This window comes from Xenopus laevis, chromosome 7L, assembly GCF_017654675.1.
Source record: "Xenopus laevis strain J_2021 chromosome 7L, Xenopus_laevis_v10.1, whole genome shotgun sequence".
Lineage (NCBI taxonomy): Eukaryota > Metazoa > Chordata > Amphibia > Anura > Pipidae > Xenopus > Xenopus laevis.
Genome location: NC_054383.1, coordinates 103,600,065 through 103,622,501, shown reverse-complemented (window position 1 = coordinate 103,622,501; position 22,437 = coordinate 103,600,065). Strand labels below are relative to the sequence as shown.

The following is a 22,437-nucleotide window of genomic DNA, read 5'->3' as shown; positions in this document are numbered from 1 at the left end:
ATCAGAAGAAGGAGGCAAATAATTTAAAACCCTATAAAAAAATAAATAATGAAGACTAATTGAAACGTTGCTTAGAACTGGCCAATTTATAATGTATTAAAAGTTAGCTTATAGGTGAACCACCCCTTTAATAAGCTACAGAGCAAATGCCACCCTGCAGTCAGATCAATCTGTATCCACATCTACCGTATGTAAACACCCAGCAATGACTATTACTGAGAGAATGAGCCCATGGAACAGCCTTCAGTCTGTGACTTTCTAGAGCAGGGGTCCCCAACCTTTTTTTTTACCCATGAGCCACATTTAAATGTAAAAATGGGTTAGGGAACAACACATGTTGGGGATACGAAATAGGGGTTGTTATTGGCTATTTGGTAGCCCCTATATTGACTGGCGGCCTACAGGAGGCTCTGTTAGGCCATTAACCTAATTTTTATACAACTAACAGGAATTGAAAAATAAGCACCTGCTTTGAGGCCTCTGGGAGCAACACCCAAGGGATTGTTGAGCAACATGTTGCTTACAAGTCACTGGTTGGGGATCACTGCTCTAGAGAATGAAAACTCCCAGCATTCAATGTCTGGCAGCCCTTGAACTTAAGTATCAGGGAACTGTTACCTTTTGTTAAATAACAGGTATGAAACATGCACATATGTATTTTTTCTTTTTGTAACAAGGAACTGTAGAAGCGGGGAGACAATAACTTCATTTTTAAACAAAAATTACCATAATAACAATGTTTCACTTGCTTTTGAAAAGAGCAGTGTCGGACTGGGATACCAGGGGCCCACCAAAAAAACCTTAGACCAGGGGCCCACTCTCAGTAATACATCTATTCTCCTTGTCACTATAATTTATTATTCCATCTATTTAGCCTCTTTGTCCTAATAGAAATAGGGAATGGCTAAAATAAGCGGTTGGCATGAGGGCCAACCGGGAGTTTTCCTGGTATCCGGGTGGGCCAGTCCGACACTGGAAAAGAGCAGTGCATTATTTAAATTCCAGAGTAAATGGACATTGAAACAAATATGAGGCAGCTCTGGGCTGCAGTCTTGTGCCTCTCTAAGCCCCTTAGGCTAAGCTCTCTGCTTGAGATGCCTTATGGCCAGCACAGAGTGGATTAGAGCTGCGGGAGGAAAACCTTGTGCACATAACCATTTCCGTCCAATTTTTGTTACATCAGAAGACAGACCTGAGCCATAATATATATAATTCAAGTTTACTCTGTACACAATTCTCACCCAGTTTTTCCCTAAAAGGCTTCAGTTTGTGCCGTTATTCCTAGTAAGGGCTCTTACTCATGAGCATTTTTACCTGCGCTCCCCTGCGTTCCGTTTTTCGGTGTTCAGCCGCAGGGGAGCGCAGGAATAGACGCATTTCATTATTTCAAATGGGGTTGTACTCAAACAGGCGCATGTAGGCGCCGAACGCAGGTTGAGACCCAACATGCTGCATTTTTCCTGCGTTCGGCGCCTACACGCGCCTGTGTGAGTACAGCCCCATTTGAAATAATGAAATGCGTCTATTCCTGCGCTCCCCTGCGGCTGAACACCGAAAAACGGAACGCAGGGGAGCGCAGGTAAAAACGCTCATGAGTAAGAGCCCTGAGGTGGGTTTCCTTAGCAGCATTATCAGATTACATGGATTCAGGCTGCTGCTTGGTTTTCTTTTACCAGTAAAAGTTGTTGCAGCTTTTATCCCAATAATTAATTTTGAATAAAATTGACTTATGCCCCTGAAGAAGCCGAGCGATCGGTGAAACATGTCAGGCGGCATAGGTGGATGGTGGGGGGATCAGCTCCCACTTGCTCCCTACATAGACAGGCAGAAAGCTCTTGGGGCAAATGGAAGGGAGGGAAGGGTGTTTGTGGCTCTGAATTGTAGCACTAATGGCTGGCTGATTTTGGCTTTAGTCAATTTGTGAAATAGGTGTACAAGCTCTGCTTGAGAATTAATTTAAAAAGAAAGCATAAGTGTTCCACACACCCAAGGCATACTGAATTGACTTGTGAGCTATAGTGAAGTTTAACTGACGCTCGTTTGATCTACTCTCACCGTTCCATCCTATGTGTTTTTAATTAAGTGTCATTTTATGGACATGGTCCAAAACTACTGGATTGTTATATATCAGTAGTGGGTCTTGTGTTGTGAGCTGCATGTCTTTAAGTTAAATGCCAATAAAAGCTAAGTTTTTTTATACTAATAACTTACAGCACCTGAACTGGTTAACTGGGGGTAAACAGAGTGGATACATTGATACAATTGTATCCAACTCAAGTAACACCTCATTTAATTGAATTGTTGATACATAGTATTTAACCTGCAGGCCTTTGAAAGATGAAACCTTTCTTTGCTCGAATTATGTTAACAATAAATAATTATGAAAGAAACTGCAATCCTAAGCCATTGTCCAATATACTTATCCCTGGTGGTTCTGACTTCTGAAAGAATGTAGCAGCAAGCTGATCAACGGACCTGAAAGAAACATGCAAGGCTGACTTCTGATACAATGTTTTCGAGGGGTTGTTCACCTTTGAGTTAACTTTAAGTATAATGTAAGGAGTGATATTCTGAGACAATTTGCAATGGGTTTTCATTTTTATTATTTGTTGTTTTTTTTTATTTTGGTTTATTTAGCTTTTAATTTGACTCGACAGCTCTCCAGTTTGCAGTTCCAGCAATCTCATTGCTAAGGTCCAAATTACCCTAGAAACTATGCATTGATATGAATAAGAGACTGGAATATGAATAGGAGAGGGCCTGAATAGAAAGAATAGTAATAAAAAGAAGCAATAACAATACATTTGTAGCCTTATAGTGCATTTGTTTTTTGATGGAGTTAGTGAAGAAGACAGCAAATAATTTCAAAAACTATAAAAAATAAATAATGAAGTTGCTTAGAATTGCCTGTTCTTAGAATTGACCATACTAAAGGTTAACTTAAAGGCAAACCATTCCTTTAAGAGGCAAAAGCGGAAGTATAGAACACAACAAATAGTTACATGTACAAATTACACTAAAACCAATGAAATTTGTTTATGAAGGAAGTAGCTTAGAATTTTATTTTCTTTCATTAGGTGAATATTTTGTTTATATACTCCCCCCTCCCCCCATTTATTTCCATTTTAGCTCTCTAAACTGTCAAACAAAAAGAAGGAAGCAGGTGGTCAATAATATGTTGCCAAGAAACCTGCTTATATAGTGTAGAAGAGAACTATATGGTGCAGGGCACAGACCTCAGGCCAGGAGGAATTCTAGTATTTATCAACACAAATACCAGCACCCCACAACAGCCACACCCTAGTAGTTGAACTGTCCCAAAGCTGGGGATATGCGGATGCCTAAACCTAAATATAATGAAGATTATTATTCATCAGAATACAAGCCATGTCATTAGCACAAGCACACACACACACCATGGTCAGAGGTGCTTCGCCAATGAGGCGAGTTGAGGCTGTCACCGTAGGCGTCAGCGCCCCACTAGGTACCAGGGGCAGCAAAAATGCTGCTTCTGGTACTTTAAGAGCGAATTTCCGGGGAAGGGGGGGCAGCAGCAACTGCTGCTGCCTCAGGCGGCGGAGGGGCCAGGATCGCCCCTGACCATGGCTGCACCCTGCCCCCACCAAATCATTCTCTGTGATCTTGCATTTCTAAATGAAATTATAATTAACGATTCTATAATCATTTTATCAAATTAGTCCTAATTAAAAAATGGGTCAAAATGATTTTCTGTCCTAGATTATCTAGATCTATTAGTAGCAATGTGGAATGGCTTGAGGGACAGCGGCCTCCATATTAAACAATTTAAAATGAAATCCAGGTTGTCTGGACCCACTGGGAATCAGCCAAAGACCTTGTTATAACTCATCACCTGAAGTTATTTAGAACATCAAAACTTTGTTAACTGTGTTATATTAGCCTGAAGTCTCTCCCAGCATTCACATATCATTTGGCAAAGTAATGGGGGCCTGAGCTACACGTAGAATCAAAGGTGCCTCTACAAATAAGAACATTGACCCACAGGCTAAATTACTAGGGATCAGTATAAGGGCTGAAAGACACGGTTCACGTTCTTTAGATCCAACGCAATGAAAGGAATCGCAGACGGCACATTGGATGCGCCGAATATAATGTCAGTAATAGAAATGTTGCATCTACAAGCTGCGTGCAATAGACACAACACGACTGTTGGATGAAGACGCAACTTGCAACGTTCGCATCCAACAGTCGTGTCATGTCGGATGCACGCAGTTTGTAGATGCGACATTCCTATTACTGATATTATATTAGTTGCATCCGACATGCCGCCTACTCTTCTTTCATCGCGTCGGATCTGATGAACTCGCACCGTGTGGTTCAGCCTTAACACACAGGGCCAATATATATTAAACTACTTTCTTTATCCAGATCAGTGCATATTTCTGCAAGTCTGAGTTTGCAGAAATTTAAAGACATGTTACAGATAGCTCATCCCCAGTTGTGCCTCTGGTTATGAAGCTTTGTAACATTGCATGTGGGGTACATAGTAGGGAATGCACAGGTTTTGGCACAGTACAACTGTATATGACAAACGGTGGGTTGCCCTGCAAAATGTCCCGCTGTGGGGAGTAATAGTAGTAGTACAAATGGTGCACAGTCAGCTGCAAGTGCTCTGGCAAAGCAGCAGACATTGTTAACATAATGTGAATATGCCACTAAAAGCATCTGCAAGGGATTTACTTTGACCCGTTTATTGTACCCAAAGAATCTTTCCTGGCCCCCGAATTGGTACTAACACAAGTGTTTTATTAAAAAGCGAGATTTTTGTCCAAATGCATTAAAGTCAATGGGCGTCAACATTTTTTTGACAAGCGAAAATTTATTACACGCACAAATGTTTTCAGCAGTTTCGTGAAAAAAATTGCAGGTGGCGAATGTGTAAATTCGCAGCAAATCCATGCCTGCCGATAAATTCGCCCATCAATGCTCAGAGATAACAACAGTCACCTCTACATGACAACTACATTGTAAACAATGCTGTTCCTTTAACGTGTTTGTTGTTGAATGCTTCACATAAGCCAAGTAATACAGTGTATACGGTTTCCTCTGTATAGAGTTTAACTATATTATATTTCAATGTGGCACACAAGCTGTCATCTCTGCTGCATGAAGCTACACCTTGCACCTTACTCGCAGTCTACAGGCAAGCCAAGGGCTAAAAACCACAGTGTTTTGTGTTACCTTCTCCATCCTCTGTGCAAAGGCAATACCAAACCTACACTTCATTCAGTTTGTATAGTTACATATACAGGTATGGGACCAGTTATTCAGAATGCTCAGGACCTGGGGTTCTCTGGATAATGGACCTTTCTGTAATTTGGATCTTCACACCTTTAGTCTTCTAGGAAATTATGTAAACATGAAATAACCCCGATAGGCTGGTTTTGCTTCCAATAAGGATTAATTATATCTTAGTTTGGATAAAGTACAAGGTACTGTTTTATTATTACAGAGAAACAGAAAACATATTTAAAACTGTGGTTTATTTGGATAAAATGGAGCCCATGGGAGACAGGCTTTCCATATCTTGTAGCTTTCTGGATAGTGGATGCCATACTTATATATGGTTTCACATGGGTTGGCATTTGTTAAAGCTGAACTGTGACCGCTAACTGTTGCCTGGTGACTATGCAACGCTTTATAAATGGAGTAAGTTTTTCTTTCAGAACTGATTTGGCCACCCTTGCAGGGCTGAATATTAAATGTATAGGTAACAGATCTGTTTGGTGAGCTAGCCATTTTTGGATTTGTTCCTGTTATGTACAATGCTGACCAAACATTTTGCCTGTAGCACCCAAACTAGACTTGCTTAATGATAGATACTACAAGAAACGCCCTAGTCCAAAATGTACATTAGAAACATTACAGACTTTCTTGATTTACCAATACATTTAAAAGGGAACGAATACCCACAGAAATATTTGTGCCATCAAATATACTCAAGTCCAAATTAATAGGCAGCTTGGTGCAATCTCAAACACAGTGCTATGCCTCCCTCCCCCAAATATGTCCACTATTTCTCTATATGTGGTCAAGCAATTCTCGGTACATTGCTCTGACTGGCACACTTGTTTGGGCACTTGGCACCCTATGACAGCAACGTTAACCCTGAAAGGATGAAAGTGTAAGATGAGGACTCAAAGAGGATCTTGGGGATTTTTAGGGTGCCATATCATCAGTTACATGGTTAATTAGGGTTGGGTATCTTCCAGCACCATACATAAAACTGCCTGCTGCATCATATGGAGCAGGGGTCCCCAACCTTTTTCACCTGTGAGCAACATTCAGATGTAAAAAGAGTTGGGGAGCAACACAAGCATGAAAAATGTTACTGGGGTGCCAAATAAGGGCTTTGATTGGCTATTGGTAGCACCTATGTGGACTGTCAACCTACATTGAGACTCTGTTTGGCAGTACATCTGGATTTTATGCAATCAAAACGTGCCTCCAAGCCTGGAATTCAAAAATAAGCACCTGCTGGGAGCAACATCCAAGGGCTTGGAGAGCAACATGTTGCTCACGAGCTACTGGTTGGGGATCACTGATATGGAGGAATATATATATATAATACACAAAAGCCATGAATATCTTGTAAATTATATCCTTATAAACGGTGAGTAGTGATGTCATCAGTTATAAACGGTGAGTTCTGATGTCATTTCTGTCACATGACTCACTAAAATTTGTGTATTATAATAAATAAAGTACCCCCAGTTGTAAAATATGAGGATATTAGAAGTTACCTCGGAGTTCCATGACCTGTATAAAAACACTCGGCCTTCGGCCTCGTGTTTTTATATGGTCATGAAACTCCTCGGTAACTTATAATATCCTTATATTTTACAAGAGGGGGTACTTTATTCACTATATATATATATATATACCGGCCCAGTTCTATGGTACCTTGCTCTCTCTACAGGCAATGAGACAACTTGGTGAGTTGGACTAGCAATGGGGAATTCAATTTACTGGGCTGCATGTATGCACAGTCCCTCCAATGTAAGGTATCAGATCTTACCCAAGTCTGAGTGGACAATACAGGGGTTATTTCTGGATATTTAATTTGCCTGACTCAATTTACCTGTAGGCTCATCCTTACACAATGGATAAAGTCCTGGCATTGCTATTTATAGTAATCTCCCTTCCTTGCAGCCTGTAAGGCTCACACCCCTTATTGCTGATGATAGAGGCAATATATTATTGAGCAGGTTAATCCTGATAAGGGCTAACTGTAGGATATCATTTTAACTGCAGTTTTAGAATATAACCCAACAGACAAAAATCGCCTCTTTAAATGTAAGTCAATATTGTGTTCAAATGCCTTTAGATATTTAAATGTGTTGATGTTTCTGGCCGTTTCAAGTAATATAAAGATTGGAATTATTACATGCCTTGTAATCTCAGTTCCCACTGAATCCAAATACAGAATAAAAGATGCCCTTGACATTACAGTATCCAGGCCATGGTGTCGGTATAACACTATTATAAAACAGAATCTGTAATTAGGTCATTGATTTAATAATGGGCTCTGGGTACATAATATTAAATCAGCTGCCTCTGATAAGAGATACGTATGCAAGGGCATATATGTAGTAAATATGGGTATGTACTACATATGTAAGACACACATTGATCCCTTTTTATCTGATGAAGCCTATTGTACAGATATTATACCAATCTCCTAGGGACAGATGGTGAAGAGAGCAACACATGGCAGGCCAGACATCAGTAAGGGCATTATGTTACCCACAGGCTCACAGAGATAGCTCATAGCGAAGCAATATAGACAGCTCTGTTTGGCTGAGAAGGATCTTTTGGAGAAATAGTTTACATTATAACAAGTCTCTCAATATACAGTAAGTATACAACATAGGCAGTGGCTTAACTAGATATTACTGGGCCCCACAGCAAATTATTTTTCAGGCCCCTGCAGCTGCAGGGTCTGCTTCCTCTGTAGTTACGCCCTGAGCATAGGTGACATAAACCTGAATATATTCGCACAGCACAGCACATGGAAATGGAGAAGAATGCAAAGTGAGCACCATGCTGTGAGAATGTAACCCCATCATTCAGTGGTCTAACTAAATGTCGCCAAGTCCCAAAGCCAATTCAAATCCAGGGCCCCAAAACATTTATGTATTGAGCGATTCTAAAAATATATATTGCAATTTCTCATTATATATGGGCTTACTGGGCCCTGTACACTCTTGCCCCCCCCCAGCAGGGTCTGACTCTTTTGTTATTACACCCCATTCTAGACCCTTCAAGATTGAGGTATCAATACACCCCTAAATTCTCTGTCTCTGCAGATTAAGCAGAAGGTCCATTCCTTGAGAAACACTATGAATCTCTTTACATCGGCATTATGTGCAACTTGTTGCCATCAAGGTTTTTTGGGTCTATTTAATAGATTCCTTCCCAGCCTAGGGCTACAAGTCTCCCAGTCTAGACTGAAATAGGGGAGTTGAAGAGTAGCAGCTTGAGGGCAACAGACTGCGTGTTTAAGTCACTCACCTCAAAGTCGCATCCCCCCTGTGTGAGCAGCCATTGCAAGCAGGACAAGTTGCCGGTGGCCGCAGCATCGTGAGCCGGGGTGGCCCCGTTTCTGGCCCGACTGTTTCCCACCAGTTGCGCCTCATCCACCAGATAACGGAGACAGTTGAGTTTCCCTCCCCGGGCAGCGTGATGGACTGCAGAGGCGCCCATGGGATCCTTCGCTTCGCACTCGATCAGTCGCTGCGCATTGAGGCTTCTCAGCGTCTCCACATCTCCCTGTCGGGCCGCCTGCAAAATCCTCTCCAGACTCATGTTGTCCAACTTGCAGTGGCCGCTGTCCCTTCAGCACCATCCCCCGGGCACCAGCTCCTCTCTACTCGTAGCCCATGAGACAGAGCCCGGCCGCCGCTCACACAAACTTGCACAGGGTCGCTGGGCTCAGGCTCCGACTCCACTTTCCCTGGTTGCACTTACTTTCCCCGCACATCACTCGCAGCGCCCCCACTGGCCTATTGACTAATAAGCGGCGTGACTGACATTCCTCTGTGGTTTAATAGCCCTACAATAACGTTCAGTGGGGGTTTCAGTAGGAAGGAGCAGGTTAATCCTGCGTGGCTTCACACGTGACCTCTAGTAGAGCTGCCATGGGTGGGATATTACCCTAATCTCTGCCCTCTGCAGCCCCTGCAACAAACCTTCCCTTGTCCCTGCACTATATCCTTTCCTTCCTCCAGCTCACCCTCCTCCTCTTTCTCTCCTGCCTGATGGGGAACAGACTTATAGCAAGTGTAATCCCTCCCATCCTAAATGGCTCCTAAACCACCTGCTGTTCCACTTCAGTTACACCTCATAGCAATAACATCCTAGATCAGGGGTGCCCAAAAGGTAGATCAATAGATCAGTAGATCTCAAGACACTGTCAACAAACAGACTAAATCACCCTCTTATTTCATGCTTTTCATTTAAATATTTATTCTTAAGGTTACATAAGAAATAGTTGTTTTTTTTTAATATAGTAATACAAATTCTCTAAATATAATATTTAAGTAATATTTTCCATGGAACAGAATGCTAAAAGGGATATCATGATGTATATCATAATGGGACAACATCACTAAAAGTAGATCCCGCATTAGTAAAGTATGGGCACCCCTACCCTAGATAAACCCCGCTGCTCACAGCTCAGCCACCCCATATCACTACCACAGCAATCCTATAACCCCAGTGCAATAATGCATGGCTAAACTAATTCCCCTCATACCATTTGCTGAATAATCCAAGAAAAAGTAAATCCATGAAAAAGTAAATGTGTACAAGAATAAGGCACTTGCATCAGAGATTAACTGTCAAAAAGTGTTTATTGAAACACATGTTTCAAGCGTATGAGGCAAAGAGCATAACAGGCTCGAAACATGTTTTGTGGCAACACTTTTTGAGCAGTTAATCTCTGCTGCAAAGGAACATCAAAAAAAATTAATTTTATTAAAGTAATAAAAATATAATGCAGTGTTGCCCTGCTCTGGTAAAACTGATGTTTGCTTCAGAAACATTACTATTGTTTATATAAATAAGCTGCTGTGTAGCAATGGGGGCAGCTATTCAAATGAGAAAAGGCTCAGGTTACACAGCAGATAACAGATAAGCTCTGTAGAACATAATGGTGTTATCTGGTAACCACTATTTACCCTGTGCCATATAGACTTTTTTCAATTTCCGCCATTGCTACACAGCAGCTTGTTTATATAAACTATAGTAGTGAAAGGAAATTTGCACAGTTAGCGTACATGTAAAAGTGTGCTCCTATTCAGCTACAGCTATGGGATCTGTTATCCGGAACCCATTATCCAGAAAGCTCTGAATTACTAAAATGCCATCTCCCATAGACTCCATTTTAACCAAATAATACAAATTTTTAAAGATGATTTCCTTTTTCTCTGTAATAATAAAATAGTACCTTGTACAAAGATATAATTAATCCTTATTGAAAGCAGAACCAGCCTATTGTTTATGCCTATGTTTATATTATTTTCTAGTAGACTTAAGGTACCAACATTCAAATTATGTAAAGATCCTGGATAACAGGTCCCATACCTGTATAAGTATTTTCCCCCTTGAAAAAGGCTCATTGCCGAAATATCAGGGTAATTCTCATCAGTGGCCAGTGTATCCGCTTCCTTTTTGCAAATCTGCTTTTGACTATACTGGGGTGGTTTGTATTTATGTTTTCATTTTGCCGATGGAATTGCTATGTTTTGTGCAAATTGTTAAATGAATTTCCTCTTTTTTGTGATTTTTTTATTCATAAATATAATATTTTTTGCAATACCGCCATGTCTGTGTTTTTAGTGTGCAAGCCCCCTCTAGGAAAATTGTGTGCATTTAGTTGCCTTGTATGGGGGCACTTTTGGATTTATTGCACGTAACTTGATTCCAATAGTCTGCTGATTATTACTTTAGAGTGGCCTCTATAGATCTATATTTGTGTTTTTTTACCGTTTTCCCTAAGATTTATTTTTATAACAGTAAACTTTCAGCATTGATGGTGAATGGTTTAATGTATCTTAACAAAAAGCTTCATGAACACAAAGAGTTTTAACAAATATTGCAAGTGATAAAGCAGTTACACCAAATACAGTATATATATACCACCAGTTCTCATTTACTGTGTAATTCGCAAATTTTTCGGCGAAGCGAAATGGGAGAAATTCGCCCATCACTATTTATTAGCTCTCCAGTTTGCAATTTCATCAATCTGGTTGCTAGGGTCCAAATGTACCTAGAAACCATGCACTGATTTGGATAAAAAACTGGAATATGAATAGGAGGGGGCCTATGCATAATAAAAAGTAGCAATAACTATAAATTTGTAGCTTTACAGAGCATTTGTTTTAGATGGAGTCAGTGACCCCCATTTGAAAGCTGGAAAGAGTCAGAAGAAGAAGGCAAATAATTAAAAAAAAAAGATAAAATGAAGATGGTGAGTTATTTAGCTTTTTCTTCAGCAGCTCTCCAGTTTGCAATTTCAACAGTTTGGTTGCTAGGGTCCAAATTATCATGCATTGATTTGAATAAGAGACTGGAATATGAATAGGAGAGGTCTACATGGAAAGATGCATAATAAAAAGTATCAATAATTATACATTATTTATATAAATTTGTTTTTAGATGGGGTCAGTGACCCCCATTTGAAAGCTGGAAAGAGTCAGAAAAAGAAGGCAAATAATTAAAAAATTATAAAAAAGTTAAAACGAAGGCCAATTGAAAAATTGCTTAGAATTACCCATTCTATAAGTTAACTTGAAGGTGAACCACCCCTTTAAACATATGTTTTTAGTACTTCCTGGGCGTTACAGTGTGTAACCTCATTAATGGCATTTAACGTCATTACATCAGGCTTCTTTTGAGCGTGTGACAGATAGCAAGTGATCGCTGCTGTAACGAGGGCCCCTAGGCTGCCCCCAACAGCCACCCACAGTGAGTAGCCATATTCAAAACTTGGAAATCCTGGAATTCTGAGAGAGACCTAGGGAAAAAGGTAATAAACAGTCTATGAGTTTATATTGTATTATTATTAGCAATAAGGAAAATGATTACAGTTTCTAAGCAATGGAATTGTTGTGCCTTCATTTAGATTTCAAAATATCAATGCTGGGCTGCACCACTGTTAGCACAAAGCCGGCCACTATTTGTTTAAATTGTGAATGCCAACCTTGCCCACTCCTGTCTTCAGGGTGGGATCTATAGTTAAAGGACAAGGAAAGGCAAATTTACTAGAGCGTGCCAATATGTTAGTTACCACTAACCAACTAATTGTTTCCCCCAGGCCAGAGCTCCCATTTAAAAAAAAAAAAAAAAAAACCTGTGTCCCATGAAAAAAGTAGCATATTACACTACTTTTTAATCTGGGCCAGTGCATTTCTTTCTAAAAGGAATGGCAGTTTATGCTGAGGGTACACGACTCCAAGACTATGTTGATCCTAACTTTGTGTCTTGTAGCCTGTGCCAGTACATTCCTTCCCTAATTATGATATTTTCTTGAAAAACACCACACCATATCCAGTTTCCCATGTATCCTCTGCCAAATCAACAAACGTTACAATATTGGGCATGAGTCTGCCCAGTGGGCACAGGGGATACTGGTTTATTTGGATACAATTAAGTGGCATTTTGCTCTCTAAGAAAGTATCCAAGTCAGTGAAATATAAGACACACTTCTGGGCAGGACCCAATATGATGTTCACTCCCCAGTGTTTAAAACTTTACGTCTACTATAAAAATAAAAATATCACAGGAACAGGAATGCATTGGAGGATTCAATAAAATGAAACAGTTTGTCAGAGGTGTGAATACTTTTTGCAAAGCACAGCATACAAAGACATAAGGCTGGAATTTCGAATTTGAAAAACTTCGAAATTCGAATTCAAAAAGACCAACCGAAATTAAATTGAAGGTTTCTTTGGCCGAATAGGTCAGTTTTTGATCAAATTTAAGTAATAGAGCATTCGATCGAATTCAATTAATTTTTTTCAAGAAAAAACTTTGATTTTTCAAAGTCCACCAATTGACTCCAAATAGGTCATAGGAGGTCCCCCATAAGCTAAAACAGCAATTCGCCTGGTTTTAGATGGAATTTTTAAAGAGACAGTACATGATAAATTTAGAAATCTGAATTTTCTAATTTTTTTCAGATCCAAATCGAATTCCCTTGTCAAAGTACACAAAAATTAGCTTGAAATTTGAATTTTTAAAATTCGAATTTTCACTTCTACCTTTGATAAATCTGCCCCATACTGTGCAAACAATAAACTATGGCCTTATACTATATAAAAAAATATAATATAAAGATAACATTTAGCATTTATTCTAGAATGGCAAAATAAAAAGGATCCCTGCAGTTTTATCTGTTTTTCTCCATCATAAAATTAGCATTACCATTTAAAAATGCTAACAAAACTAGACAAAAACAGCCTTTCCCCCAGACTAAACCTACCTCATATTGGTGATTGCCATAGACATACACACAGTATCTAATGATTCCAGCACAGCTTGACATTCCTGAAAGAGAATGGAACAGATTCACTTATTGATCCAAGCAATGCAGCTAAGGCTTCTCCTCTGATAGTTGGATGGCTTCTTTGATAGGTCATCATTGGTTTATGGCAAAGGACAGCACCATAAAAAGGAAGCTGCATCCACCTTATCTTTCATCCACAGACAACATATTTTAGCAAGAGATACATTTGATCCGAAAAGAAAGGTATTCACTTTATGACAAGCTGCTGTGACTAATAGGTAGATAGGACTCCAAGCTGCTCTTTTGCATAACAAAATAGACAATGATTGCTTTTATGTTGTCAACAGGCACAATGTATATAATGTATATAATGTATTCTTTGTAAGGTACAACAATGTATTTTTGAATAATCTCTTGCCACGGTTGTCAAGCAGAAGATGGAACTATTTCTGGGTTACAAGGGTTTATCACAGTTTTCATCTACAGTTTCATAACTAGTCAATTTTAGGTATGATTTTACTTCTGCATTATTTGGAAGTCCTGTTTCTACTTTTTTCCACTGTAATAAAGTGCCAACATATACTGCAGCACTGTAAACTGGATAGGGGGATAATACAAATGGACACTAAGGAACAATGAAATGAGAAAAAACAAAGTCATAAAATAAGAAGGCCTGGCATATAACAGCTTTAAGATAATTTGTTCAGGGCGGTGTTCCATTGACTTGAATGCTAATTGCTTGGACCTCCCAGTGCATTTATGGGTCAGACAATTATGACATGATTATGAATTATGGACACAATCACTTGGGTGTTTCCAAGCAATAACCATCAAATCATTGGAGGGGTAATTCTGAAAAGGCAAAACTCTGGCAATCATCCCATGTGCCACTGTTCTTTGACTTCTGGCTTCTGGTTTTCCTATAGACATTAATTATGCTTATTGAATGAATAAGCAGGGCCATAATGCCCACTCCAAACAAGTCCTGTACACTTTGTTACCCACGGCCCCTAAATAGTATACCCCATTTTCCCCAATGCCATTGTCGGCCGTGTACTGCGGTTCAAGGAAGGTTCAAGGGGATGAATAGTACACAATAATTGGAGAAATGGATTTTAGTGGGGATGAGGGAACAAATGTTATACTGGGGCCCATGGGCTATTAGTTATGCCACTGTTTTCAGTTTTTAAACTGTTTTCAGTTTCCCTACAAGGTCCAACATTCAGGTTCCCCTTAGCACATGTCAAGGTAACAGAAGTATAGATGTATAATTAAAGTACCATTGTTCCAGCGATATCAAGGACAGCAAATTTCCATTCACTTGCAGTTTCAACCTAGCTAATTTGTTGTATTTAGGATGGACCCATAAGGCTATGGACACACATACGTTTAACTGCGGCGGTTCACATCATGGTTTTTAAAAAGTCGACCACTGCATAAATACTCTAGCCTTAACTTGAGCCATAAGTGCCATAGCCTTAACTTGAGCCATAGTTTCAGGGTCTGATTCTTTATTTCTGTGAATCCCAGCAAAGATATACAGTTAGGCTACAGACACACATAAATTTAACCGCATCGTTTTCGGCGCAGTCTGCGCTGCAGTTTTTAAAAAAGCCGGCCGCCGCATAAATACGCTAGCGGAAGTGCCATAGTCTTAACTTGAGCCATAGTTTAAGGGTCTGACTCTTTATTTCTGTGAATTCCAGTCGTTTTTTTTTTTTTTAAAAACAGTAGCATGGGCCGCGGCAAAAAACGCTGCGGATAAATGTATGTATGTCTATAGCCTAACTGTATGTATTTGCTGGGATTCGCAGAAATAAAAAGTCAGACCCTTAAACTGTGGGGGATATTTACTAAAATCCAAATGTATCTCATAATTTAATTAAAAAAAGCTCAACCAAACTCCCATCCTGATTTTACCTTTTCCAGAATTGCTCAGTTTTTTTTTAAATACCCGTTTTGGAAAATGACGAAAATATCAGGCTATCAATATTATGGGGCTAAACCCAGCGTGATAACTTCCAATTGGGATAGGGGCATCTCCCATTGAGTTATGCATCACCTTGACAAGTCTGAGATGACAGATTTTCGGATATAGGCTTTTTGCTGCATCAGGTATAATAAATCTGGAAAAATTCTAGTTTTTTTCCAACAAAAAACTAAGATTTTTGCCCCAAAAAGCCAGAACAGATACATTTGTGGTTTAGCAAATAATCCCCTATGTATGAACAGCAAAGGCTGTATGGAACCTTTTAGATTCATAAGAATGGTCCCCTGTATTGCCAGCAGGCCCGGACTGACAATCTGTCAGTACGGGAAAATGCCCGTGGGGCCGCTCTAATTTTTGCTAAGTGGGCCGCTCCTGTAGTGATCGTGTGGAGCAGTAAAACAGACCTTTATTGTAGCCCCGCTGTCTCCTGTACTTTTTCTAACAATCGGCTCTCAGCCGGCAGGCTGCAAACAGCAGACACGATCAGTGGATTGCAGAGTGCGCAAGACATACACCGTCTGCTGTTTGCAGCCTGCCGGCTGAGAGCCGATTGTTAGAAAAAGTACAGGAGACAGCGGGGCTACAATAAAGGTCTGTTTTACTGCTCCACAGGGGGGTGGGGTGGGGTGGGGTGGGGGAAGGGGACTTGCTTGGCCAGTAAATCAGGAGTGTCACCTTGTCTGTGCGCAACTTGATTTGAACCGCACAAGGTAAAAATACTCAGCCTTCAGCCCATGCAAATCCCAGAGCCGCCTCCTCCTCCTCCTGCTGCTGGAGCTTTCAAATGCCTCATTATGTGCTAGCCCACAGACAGGCAGGGCTGTAGCCCACAGAAGGAGGAACAATTAACAGTCACGGCCACTAAGCTAGCAGCAGCAGTCTACAACTGCAGCAAGGGGGAAGCTATTCCTGAAACACAGGGGAAGTGATAGATTTACAGTGTGACAGCGGTGGAGTTTATGGGGCAAGCGCAGTGAAGTGATATGGGTGTCAGACAGGGAGGACTGGACCATCAGTGAAACACCTGTTCCCTCTCACTAATGTCACCTGTGCGGGGAGGGGGTCAGTTTATGTGGCTACAGCTTCTGGCTTATCCCCCATTAGCTCATAAACAGCTGTATATATAGATTGTATATATTGTGCCCCCCCGCCAGTAACCTTCCACTTCCTTCACCCTGCCTAAATTAGTGTACTCACCCACCACCATAACAGAAAAGGCCTAAAACCAACAAAACATCAAATAGGTGAGAAGGGGAGGGAGCGCGTTATTAGAGGCATGGCCAACACACACCTGAGAAATAGATGGTATAGAAATAAACCCCAAGGACTATGATGATACTGGAGAGCAGGAGACATGACTGGTCACTGCATTTCAAGTGAACAATATGACTGCTGTCTATTTATGATGGATAACTATAGTAACAGTGGGATAATAGTCTGCGGGAAGGGACTGTGGCTGTGAGATAGCAGGTATAGTAGGGAGAGATGGTGTCTATAGTAACAGTGGATAATAGTTTCTGGGAAGGGAGTGTGACTGTGGGATAGCAGGTATAGTAGGGAGAGATGGTGTCTATAGTAACAGTGGATAATAGTCTCTGGGAAGGGAGTGTGACTGTGGGATAGCAGGTATAGTAGGGAGAGATGGTGCCTATAGTAACAGTGGATAATAGTCTCTGGGAAGGGAGTGTGACTGTGGGATAGCAGGTATAGTAGGGAGAGATGGTGCCTATAGTAACAGTGGGATAATAGTCTCTGGGAAGGGAGTGTGACTGTGGGATAGCAGGTATAGTACGGAGAGATGGTGTCTATAGTAACAGTGGATAATAGTCTCTGGGAAGGGAATGTGACTGTGGGATAGCAGGTATAGTAGGGAGAGATGGTGCCTATAGTAACAGTGGCATAATAGTCTGCGGGAAGGAACTGTGGCTGTGGGATAGCAGGTATAGTAGGGAGAGATGGTGTCTATAGTAACAGTGGATAATAGTCTCTGGGAAGGGAATGTGACTGTGGGATAGCAGGTATAGTAGGGAGAGATGGTGCCTATAGTAACAGTGGATAATAGTCTCTGGGAAGGGAATGTGACTGTGGGATTGCAGGTATAGTAGGGAGAGATGGTGCCTATAGTAACAGTGGATAATAGTCTGCGGGAAGGAACTGTGGCTGTGGGATAGCAGGTATAGTAGGGAGAGATGGTGTCTATAGTAACAGTGGATAAGGGAAGGGAATGTGACTGTGGGATAGCAGGTATAGTAGGGAGAGATGGTGCCTATAGTAACAGTGGATAATAGTCTCTGGGAAGGGAATGTGACTGTGGGATAGCAGGTATAGTAGGGAGAGATGGTGCCTATAGTAACAGTGGGATAATAGTCTGCGGGAAGGAACTGTGGCTGTGGGATAGCAGGTATAGTAGGGAGAGATGGTGTCTATAGTAACAGTGGATAAGGGAAGGGAATGTGACTGTGGGATAGCAGGTATAGTAGGGAGAGATGGTGCCTATAGTAACAGTGGATAATAGTCTCTGGGAAGGGAGTGTGACTGTGGGATAGCAGGTATAGTAGGGAGAGATGGTGCCTATAGTAACAGTGGGATAATAGTCTCTGGGAAGGGAGTGTGACTGTGGGATAGCAGGTATAGTACGGAGAGATGGTGTCTATAGTAACAGTGGATAATAGTCTCTGGGAAGGGAATGTGACTGTGGGATAGCAGGTATAGTAGGGAGAGATGGTGCCTATAGTAACAGTGGGATAATAGTCTGCAGGAAGGAACTGTGGCTGTGGGATAGCAGGTATAGTAGGGAGAGATGGTGTCTATAGTAACAGTGGATAATAGTCTCTGGGAAGGGAATGTGACTGTGGGATAGCAGGTATAGTAGGGAGAGATGGTGCCTATAGTAACAGTGGATAATAGTCTCTGGGAAGGGAATGTGACTGTGGGATAGCAGGTATAGTAGGGAGAGATGGTGCCTATAGTAACAGTGGATAATAGTCTCTGGGAAGGGAATGTGACTGTGGGATAGCAGGTATAGTAGGGAGAGATAGTGCCTATAGTAACAGTGGATAATAGTCTCTGGGAAGGGCATGTGACTGTGGGATAGCAGGTATAGTAGGGAGAGATGGTGCCTATAGTAACAGTGGATAATAGTCTCTGGGAAGGGAATGTGACTGTGGGATAGCAGGTATAGTAGGGAGAGATGGTGCCTATAGTAACAGTGGATAATAGTCTCTGGGAAGGGAGTGTGACTGTGGGATAGCAGGTATAGTAGGGAGAGATGGTGCCTATAGTAACAGTGGATAATAGTCTTGGGAAGGGAATGTGACTGTGGGATAGGCAGGTTATAGTAGGGAGAGATGGTGCCTATAGTAACAGTGGATAATGTCTCTGGGAAGGGAGTGTGACTGTGGGATAGCAGGTATAGTAGGGAGAGATGTGTCTATAGTAACAGTGGATATAGTCTCTGGGAAGGGAGTGTGACTGTGGGATAGCAGGTATAGTAGGGCGAGATGGTGTCTATAGTAGCAGTGGGATATTAGTCTCTGGGAAGGGACATGTGGGCTGCTTTAATTTTTTTGCCCGGGCTGCTTTTTACCTCCAGTCCGGCCCTGATTGCCAGTATTCAATCTGCACAGTCGCCAATACAGAAAGACAGAGCATGTAACAATTTAAAGACATACCAGCAAGGAAATGAAGCCCAGATGACAGTCGGAGACATTGTAGCTTTATGGAGGGATCATGAAAGCAGGTGAAGTTTTTGAAGCCAAAGACCAGGAAAGCAAATGCAAGTACACTCATTATACTTGAGGCAATGATCAGTGCTCTGGTGAGAACTATTCCTGCTAAAAGGAAACAGTAGAACTATAATTGTACCATGTAGGTTTTTATATGCTATAGTGTTAATGAATATAACCTATAATATTATTATATATTATTTCTTATTTCTAAGACTAATGTAAAAAGAAAAAAAAAGTGAAATGCTAGCAGTGGAAAAGGAACCAAACTATACAAAATAGGGACAGCTTGGCAAATTCTAAAGATGAAGGTAAAGTCAAAGTCTACTGAAGCTGAAACAAATCAGCAGTCCTCTGAGACACCTGTATTATGAACTGTTCCTGATCTCACAGGCTGCAGCTGTGGGAAGGAAGGTTATTTATACAGAGTTTCTTAGTGGACTATGTATGTGTTTTGGTTGTGCTTGTACATACAGGAATTTTAATGTGCCCTGTTTAGTTCAAGAATCAAAAAAAAAAAATACAAATCTATTTAAATTTGTGGAAAAATACGTTTAGCACAAGTCCTATTCATTGAACTTATGTTAAAAAAGGGGGATATACCATCCCTTATTAGCCCATATTGTCCTAAACAACGAGGCCCACAGGCACTTTCACTGATGTTCTGCAGCTAAAATAACAGGCAATTCCGAATGTGCCCAATGTACAAGTTTACCTGGATGGGGATTTAGGTAGGAGCTGAAAACATCACATGTCCAGATCTTCACAAACCGGTCCCAGACACATTCCCTCCAGAGACCCTTGCACCGAGTGCTCAGCGTCACTGATCCTTTGCTGTTAATCTGAGAGCACAAACACACAGCACAGGCTGTTTAGACTTACCCAGCAGATATTTTAAAGCAAATATATCATTTGAATATCAATGTTAAATATCATTAATTATCCTCCACAGGTGCTTCCATAGGTGGGCTCACATTCAAACCTGAAAGAAGCAATTGACAGGGGAGGTGCAAAGTGCAAAATTGATTTTTCTCAGTTGCAGGAATCTGCAAGTCCCCCATGAATACATTGCTTCATACGGGGTGAACAGTGGGAAATTATCGGATGGCAATAAGAAATCCCCCATCCCACCCTTTGTCTATCCCCAAAAGTCATTTAGAGCCCAGAATCAGCACAGGGTGCAGAGTGCAGTTAATTTGGGCACATATCATTCTTACGGATGATGTCGATGTCGCCAAACGAGCGGATCTCCCTCCGATATGCCCACCTTGAGGTGGGCAATATCGGGCTGATCCGATCGTGGGCCCTAGGGCCCAACGATCGGATCCTAGCGTTCGCCAAACGGGCGGTCGGATCGCGGGACCGCATCAACTAACAGATGCGGCCGCGATCCGACGGGATTTTTAATCCCATCCGATCGAGATCTGGCCGACTTTCGGCCAGATCTCGATCGGGGAAGCCCGTCGGGGGCCCCCATACACGGGCCAATAAGCTGCCGACACGGTCTGTCGGCAGCTTTTATCGGCCCGTGTATGGCCACCTTAAGGCTATCATCTATAGCCAATGCATGGCTGTCCTTACTCATAATCCTGGAGTTTTGGTGCACTTTACCTGCCAGCAGTCTGTCCAGAGGGCACAAACTATACTTGCCACGGTGAAGACTCCACAAATCATGAGCAAAAGGTTCATCTTGTTGTCCATCTGCTGGGATTCACCCGTGCACAGTTGAGGCTAATTCTTTAGAGAAACAGCCAGGACAGTAGCACATAAGGGATCATTGGTAAGAAATCCTCTGGCATTTAAAATATAGCTTGCTCTTCCTGAACCTGAAAGCTCTAACCAGCTGGTTTACATGTTATAATGCTGTAAATTAATGTGCTTTATTCTGTGTACAGAAGGCAATTCTCTCCCCACCACCTCAACAAATAGAGAAATTGGCTTCCAGTGTTTTTAATAATGTCAAATATTCCTTGTGTAAGAGGTCATGCGTAACAAATCAGTCCAGCAAAAGCTGCTTCCCCTCACAGTGGAAACCCACAAACAGCCTAGAAAAGTGGAGTTCAAATTTTCACATGTAATTCTGGATTTTAGTATTCTGCAGTATTACAAATGTCTTTACCTGTATGAGTGGCTCATGAGACCTTATATTACACATTAACAAAGGTATAGAAGGTCAAATTCTGACCTTTAGTAGTCTGTGAGGCTATTGTGGTTTATATAAAACCGAATGACAAAAATGAGCTGCTTTCAAAGTTATCTAGGTGTCTGGATGAAAGTTTTTTTTTTCTTTAAAAGATTTTAGGCGAGCTTTTTCTGCTGTCAATTTTTCGCTACATGCTCCACCTTGTGGCTCAATACAGAATCTATTCATAACATGGGTTCAAATGAATGGGGTGTGCCAAATGTTAGGGTACCTTCCAAAGATTGTAATCACTTACTTGATACCCCAGGCCTTTAAGCAAGCCCTTGAAGACTATTAAATCTTGACAGATAGATGATAGATTGATAGATAAATAGATATGGATGGATGGATGGATGGATGGATGGATAGATAGATAGCTAGATAGATAGATAGACTGACATAATATTAAATAAATGTAACTAAAATAAATAGCAGCTGGTAAATAAAGGTTATCTTTTTAAAATCATTTGATTGCTTAGTAGGAGCTAGAATTAGTTCATTCTCTACTATGCTACTATGCAGGACGCCCCCCACTGATGTCATCGCCCATCCCCCCCTCCACCTCTGGCAGGTAAGTTCATTAGTTGATTAGGTCATAACTAGTATGGAAAGTTCCTGTTCCCTAGTCTGTAAAAAGGGTTGGAGCCCGGGCATCTGTGTCTTTGGACACTACATTTAGCTGGAGGTTGGATGTGCAGGACAACCTGGTGGTGGAGGAAGGCTGCAGTACAGGAGAATGCCCTATGGTAAGAGACAGACTCCCATCACAGGAATTGTTGAGCAGCTTCTTACAGGGATGGCAGGTTATCAACCAGAGCCCTAGAAGCTAGACTCATAACTCACCTTCTGGCTGGCACTAACAGGGTACAGCTTTCCACCTGGTTTCAGCCTTGGTCTTAACTCCTGCCCCTTAAGCCAAAGAGGAAGTCTCTGGCTCCTGCACTCCCTTATATAGACTCCTAATGCTGAACTGAAGATTGCTACTGAACTA

The 22,437-nt window shown here is 41.3% G+C and overlaps 2 protein-coding genes across 6 annotated transcripts in view; both read right to left on the bottom strand.

The window, feature by feature from the left end:
- Nucleotides 1–9,303, bottom strand: part of LOC108696609 (espin) — a 110,844-nt gene extending 101,541 nt beyond the window's left edge. For 2 of the 5 annotated variants that reach the window (XM_041569420.1, XM_041569421.1), the window contains exon 1: nt 8,554–9,292. In XM_041569420.1, the coding sequence (XP_041425354.1) occupies nt 8,554–8,847 (294 nt within the window). In that variant the 5' untranslated portion in view covers nt 8,848–9,292. Of the gene's footprint in view, nt 1–8,553 lie in introns of all 5 variants that reach the window. The other 3 variants (XM_041569419.1, XM_018226126.2, XM_018226129.2) reach the window with 3 other exon arrangements.
- A 2,257-nt stretch (nt 9,304–11,560) lies between these two features.
- Nucleotides 11,561–22,437, bottom strand: part of LOC121395591 (claudin-16-like) — a 37,835-nt gene continuing 26,958 nt past the window's right edge. Inside the window, exons 3-6 of the mRNA XM_041569418.1 lie at nt 19,980–20,106; nt 19,211–19,372; nt 13,526–13,590; nt 11,561–12,058 (exon numbers count right to left, since the gene is read on the bottom strand). Coding sequence (XP_041425352.1) covers nt 11,852–12,058; nt 13,526–13,590; nt 19,211–19,372; nt 19,980–20,106 — 561 coding nt within the window. The 3' untranslated portion in view covers nt 11,561–11,851. The remainder of the gene's footprint in view (nt 12,059–13,525; nt 13,591–19,210; nt 19,373–19,979; nt 20,107–22,437) is intronic.